Here is a 6,690-nt window from a genome sequence, read left to right on the forward strand (position 1 = left end):
GGCCAGACAGACAGGCTTGGTTTATCATAGACTCCTAGGATACAAGGGGAAGTGTGTGAAATGAACTCAAGCTACTCACATTGCGCTGCAGGCTTGGGCTCTGAGGGCAGTTTCCCTTGAGAGCGGAACTCTTTCTGAGGGGAGAGCCTGTGTTGGGACCCCTTAGTCTTACTCACCAGTTAGTACCAGCACCTGTGTGTCACTGCGCTCTGATAAGCCAACAGGGCTCCTGTAGTAACACTTGTATATTCCTGCAAAGCCCTTTAACATGCGTTCAAATCGAAATTTAGCCTTGTTCTTCTGTTTCAGTGGAAGCTGTCTGTCCCAAGGATCTTTGTTTCCCTCTTTATACAGAAGGTACTCCACAGCCTCCCAGGAACCCTGGCACCAAATAGTCACAGGTGTGTGTATGGCAATCACAGAGCATGGCTCTGCCCAGATGATGGGCTTTGGGAGGTTTCCTGCAAGGAAATCAAAGATTAAATCCTAGTACAGTCTCCCCTCAGAATCCAGGTCTTAGCAAAGAGCACATACAGACATCATGGCAGTATCCATAAACACTTTTCTCCATCTGCATTGTGAAGTGTTTACCCAGAGGAGTGCAATAGTAATACCTGGTCTCGAGAGTGAAGAATAAATCACTGGATGGATGAAGACACTTACCTGCCAGTAATGGAGTCTTGTGTCCAACACTCAGACCTGGAAGAAAATTCCCATTTAGAGCTTTTTCCAATCTGAGAGCCAGGCTGGATCACCTGAAGTTAACATATGGATTCAGATCTGACTGTGGTATAGGCTTCCCTACAGGCTTGAGGGTCCACTCTCCTTTTTCATATCTTACCAATACACAATAGCATTCTGAGCATCAGTGTCATGATGAGCCTTGCTATTGTTCTTGCTTCTGCTCCTTGGGAAGTCTGACCATGTTTTGTAGAACTATCAGAGATTTTGCTTTCATTCTGATAGCAAGTCTTCCTGTTATGGGTTTGCCACATAAGTAATACCAGGAAAAGAGGAACTTCTATTTTTCCATATTGCAGAAGTTTGGTCAAGTGTTCAGATCTCTCAAAAGATATTAGAAAAATGTTTTTTTCTCTATTCTTCGCAAATCCCCCCCATTCCTGTGTGTTGTGGATGATGAAGGGTTTCACAGTACTCCGCCCCATTCTGGTATTACTGTTAAAGAGGAGGGATAAGAAAAAAAGAGATGTAGGCTTTGTTTGGTGATATAAGCTATATAAAAATTCCCCTAGCTCTTGTAAGCTGCCTCTTACCTATACTTTTGTTTAGTAATCACAATTATATTCATTGGTTCACAATACCACACTTAATAGCACTGTTTTGTTTTGCTCTCAGTGATGCTCTATGGATTTATTATGTGGTTTGTTCAAGTAACTCAAGATAATGTTCCCATAACACTGTACATTTTTTGATTCTAGGACTATAGGAGTGTCTCCAAGATGGGCTCAGAAAACTCCGACTACCACCAATCATTCTTCTCCATTAACCTCTATATTACCTGAAAGATATAAGGGGCACAGTGGACATGGTGTGTGCATATATGGTAGTTAGTAGTTTGTCATGTTATATGATGAACAGAAGATACGTTTCATGTTAAACCAAAATGGAACCAGGGAGCCAGAACTTTCAATAACATGAAGAGTCTTAAATTTCAAACAGTTCCTATATTGACATCACACTCTGTGCTGTACATACATTCTGTAAGTCATGTTCCTCAACATTGTAAGGAGGCATTCAGTGCATTTCAGAAGGTATGATTAGGCTTCAGCATACAAATGGGAGAAATGCAAGGAATATTTTCTTTCTACATGTTCATCACTGCTGAGACCAAATCAGCATCTCCTCTCATATTTAGTTCTATCATGAAAGAGAGAGTAAAAAGACATATTTTACAAAAGAATTGGAAAGATCTGAAAACACTCATTCTGAGTGAATTAACCTTGACCCAGATGTAGAATCACCATATATTTTATCTCATTTTAGGAGTTATCCTCGAAAGCTCAGGGGTGTGTGTGTGTGTGTGTGTGTGTGTTTCATGAAATTAGTCAGTGGATACTGGGATGGAAATTAAAAGGATGGCAAATATAACAACCTTATATAATGGAATAAAAATCAATCAAAGCTTAACAATTAATATAATTTACATTAATGGATATTCCACTCAAACTAAAATGAATGCATTGTACCAAACAAAACAAAAGTGCAAAACACTGTATTGTTATAAATAGAAATTTATATAAACAGACAACAAAGTACAGACTCAGAAGGTTGTATTATTCCAATTTGTTTGTTTATGTGTTTATATAACAGCAATGAATAGTGAAGAAAAATCTGTGAATTTAGGAGTGAATAGTGGGGTTAAGTGGTATTGGAAGTGTTGTCATTGAGAGGTGGAGGGGAGAAATGACAAAACTATATTTTAATTTAAAAACTTAAATGAGCAGTCTACTTAAAAATAAGGTATACTTACAAAGCAAATAAAAGTTCACATAAATTCTGTGTACCTACAAATTTGGGGGAAACAGAAAATTTTATCTTTAAATTTAAAAAGTACAGTTTCTTCAATTTCTTTCTTCAATGATTTAAAATTCTTGTCATACAAGTCTTCCACTTGTTGGTTAGAGTTACTCCAAGATATTTTATGCTATTTGTGGCTATTGTGAACGGTGATAATTCTCCACTTTCTCAGTCCTTTTATTATCTGAGTACAGGAGGCTACTGATTTTTTTAGTTAATCTTGTATTCTGCTACATTACTGAAAGTGTTTATGAGTTGTAGAAGTTCCTTGGTAGGATTTTTTGGATTGCTCATGTAAACTATCATATCATTAGCAAACCTTGAGAGTTTGACTTCGTCCTTTCCAATTTGTACCCCTTGAATCCTTTTGGTGACTTATTGCTCTAGCTAAGACCTCAAGATCTATGTTGAATAGATATGGAGAGAGTGGACAACCTTGTCTTGTTCCTGATTTCAGTGGGATCACTAGGAGTTTCTCTCCATTTAGTTTAATGTTTGCTGTTGGCTTGCTGTATATAGCCTTTATTATGTTTAGGTATGTTCCTTGTATCCCTGCTCTCTCCAAGACCTTTATCATGAAGGTAATATTTTATCAAATGCCTATTTGGCATCTAATGAGATGATCATGTGGTTTGCATATTTCAGTTTGTTTATATGGTGGATTACATTGACAGATGGTTTTCGTTTTTTGAACCATCCCTATATCTCTGGGATGAAGCCAATTTGGGTATGGTGGATGATGGTTCTGATGTATTCGTGGATTTGATTTGCCAGTGTTTTATTTAGTATTTTTGCATCAATGTTCATGAGTGAGATTAGTCTGTAATTCTCTAGACAACAATGAGGACCCTAGAGAGACATACATAGATCCAAACTACATAGGAAGTAGAACAAGACAAGATCTCCTGAGTAAATTGGGAGCATGGGGACTTTGGGAGAGGACTGAAGGGAAGGGGAGCAGAGAAAAATGTAGAGCTCAGTAAAAATAATAAAATGAGCAAAAAGTAGTTCCTTTTTAAAATTTTTTATTGTTTTTTTGCTATACATTTAAGAGTACAGTTTCTCATCTATTTAAAACTTCTGTTCCTTCCTCCAAATACACTGTCTGCTTTAATTAAGTTGTTTCCTCTAAACACTTTAAAAACATTTTACTAAAATAAAATGAGTGTCTGTATATAAAAGAAACAGAAATAAAAATAATTGAGGGAAAATGAAACCCTTCAGAGAGACTAATGGGAATTGATGGTCATTGTGGAAATCAGGTCCTTTTATTCAGTGTTATAGCCAAGACAATGTATTATGTTTCCACTGAATAACCTTCTACCTGTGCTCAGTCAGGTAATTCATATAGAACTCAGGAGATCACTCACAGAGAGAAGGTAATACAGAAGGGGAACATCTTGAGAAGCAAGTTTCCATAGGCAGAGAAGTGAGCTATCAGAAAGGGCTATAGGTAACAATGACCAAATTCTTCATATCAAAAAAAATTAACAATTTTTAACAACAATGCATGTTTATGCACTTCAGATAATACCTTATGAGCAACAGAACACATATCTGGATGTGGTTTCATAAGATCCCTCCCAAAACTTTTTTTTGTGTTTTGTCCACCCTGTGACATGTGCAGAATTAAACCATTGTGCAATAGTGCATTTTGATACTATATACATTTAGAACTCAATAATAAACACTCAGTAGGTTATACTACAGTAACCAGTGTTGTGTAAAAGAATTAAACATTTAGTATTGTTTACTTGTGCTCCTACACAGTCTGACCATGTTTTGTACAGCCACAAGAGTGGCTGTTTTCATTCTTAGGGCAGGTTCTTTCTGTCATGGGTTTGCCAAATCAGCATTATCAGTGGAGGTGAAACTTTTCTTTTTCATCCAGTGCAGGAAATTGGCTAAGTACTCACATCCCTAAAGAGTCTTTATAAAAAGAGGTTTGGGGAGTGAATTCCATGGGAACAATTGTGAGCTAGCAACCTCCACTGGAGCAGGCCTAAAGCAGTGACCTCCACAGGAACAGGTATGAGGGAGAGACCACTGAGGGAGCAGGTCTGAGCCAGTGACCTCTGTGGGACCAGGCCCCAGAGAGAAACCTCCATGGGAGCAGGCCTTTGCCAGTGACCTCTTCTGAAGCAGGTACTAGAAAGCATACTCAAAATGATGCTAACATATCTGAATATCAACATGTAGAAGAAGCCTAATTGATTCATATCTATCAACAGGCACAAAACTGAAGTACAAATGATCAAAGATCTCGACATAAAACTAACCATACAATAAAAACCTAAACAGAGAACTCTCAATAGATGAATATAAAAATGGTTGAAAGAGCCGGGCGATGGTGGTGCACGCCTTTAATCCCAGCACTCGGGAGGCAGAGGCAGGCGGATCTCTGTGAGTTTGAGACCAACCTGGTCTACAGAGCTAGTTCCAGGACAGGCTCCAAAACCGCAGAGAAACCCTGTCTCGAAAAACCAAAAAAAAAAAAAAAATGGTTGAAAGACACTTAAGGAAATGCTTAACATCCTTAGCCATCAGAGAAATGCAAATCAAAACAACTCTCAGATTTCATCTTATACATGTAAGTAAGAATGGTCAAGATCAAAAACCCTGATGACAGCTTATGTTGGAGAGGATGTGGGGTAAAGGGGACACTCCTCTATTGCTGGTGGGCATGCAAACTGATACAGTCCCTTTGAATATCAGTATGGTAATTTCTCAGAAAATTAAGAAACAACCTACCTCAGTATCCAGCAATATCATATTTTCACAAGGACATGTGCTTAGCTATGTACATAGCAGCATTGCTTGTTATAGCCAGAACCTGGAAACAACTGAAATGCCACTTGACTGAAGAATGAATAAAGAAGATGCGGTACATTTGTACAATGTAAAACTAGACAATGTAAAAAAAAAATACATCTTCAATTTTGAGGGAACCTGGATTCATCTGAAAATATCATGTAGACAGAAGTAACCCAGACCCAGAAATACAAATATAATATGTACCTACTCATTGTTGTGGGAGGTTCTCCCGCTTCTCCAGCCTATTGGGGAGTGGTCTCTCTCCCTTTAAAAAAGCGGCCACTTCCCTCTCCTCTCTCTCTTCACTTCCTGCTCCACCGGTGACTTGACTCCCTTCCTGGTTGTGCAGAGGGCTGTTGTCTGGGACGGTAATCTGTAAGTTTTTCCCCTTTAAATAAATACCATGCTATTAATCATAATTCCAAACTGGTGTGGCATTGTTTGTGACTTACGCCTTCAGTTGGCACCCAACGATTGGTGTTAGGATCTCTCCTTCCCCTGCTCGGCTGCCGGCCATGAGTTCAGCTTGGCGTGAGCCTCCCTTCCTCAGCTGCGGCCTATGCCTTGAGGTGGCTGCAGCCTTGTGGCATGTGTCTTGTGCATGGAGCCAGCAGCTTAATATAACTCATCATGCACTGGCTTTTCTTGCTGCAGTTCTTTATATTTTCCCTTTAGACACCTCAGATTGGCACTTCAAGTCCCCACGCACCCTATTGTCTGCCTCCCCACGTGGATTTAAACTCCACTGGCCTGCGTAGTCTCTGCCCGCATGGTTTTCCTCTTTTCTGAGTCGTTTTTAAATCTCCCTTGCAAGCACAGCTCTTAAGTGGCGCAAACCAGAGCACATGGTTGCTGAAAGCTGCAACCCCTCAGGGTGACTCTGTCATGTGGAGGAATAAGTGGCTTCCAGGTTGCTCTTCTCTACCCCTGGATTATGGGTTTCTGGTTCCTTCTCTGGAATTGATTTAATTACATTTACTTTGTTGAGAAACTTGCATTTTCCAGTTTTTAACATCTACTAAGGCACTGAAACAGGACCCCGTTTTCATCGTGACTCGGCAACAGTGCTATCTGCTGGAAAATAGGTAATATGGCAGTTTTCGTTTCTAACGCAAATTTTGCTGCTTTGTTTTCACTAATACAATGGATTAATAAATTTATATTTACTAATACAATGGATTACGTCATACAAGGTTTATATGATTATGGGGATACCTTAATTTGCTTATTACTAGGTTTCAGTTTTCTTTTCCATATTCTATCATTAAGGAAGAATATGGCACTCCTAAGAACAATAGAATCTTTACGAACTAATAATGAACAACTAATTGACAGGAT

General features: G+C 39.0%; 1 protein-coding gene across 1 annotated transcript in view; it reads right to left on the bottom strand.

Moving 5' to 3' along the window:
• LOC102000604 (leukocyte immunoglobulin-like receptor subfamily A member 6) overlaps positions 1–6,690 on the bottom strand; it is a 57,981-nt gene that overhangs the window by 6,517 nt on the left and 44,774 nt on the right. Inside the window, exons 5-6 of the mRNA XM_026778483.1 lie at positions 664–699; positions 177–461 (exon numbers count right to left, since the gene is read on the bottom strand). Of these exons, the coding sequence (XP_026634284.1) occupies positions 177–461; positions 664–699 (321 nt within the window). The remainder of the gene's footprint in view (positions 1–176; positions 462–663; positions 700–6,690) is intronic.

The sequence above is a fragment of the Microtus ochrogaster genome, unplaced genomic scaffold (assembly GCF_000317375.1).
Source record: "Microtus ochrogaster isolate Prairie Vole_2 unplaced genomic scaffold, MicOch1.0 UNK181, whole genome shotgun sequence".
NCBI classification, from domain to species: domain Eukaryota; kingdom Metazoa; phylum Chordata; class Mammalia; order Rodentia; family Cricetidae; genus Microtus; species Microtus ochrogaster.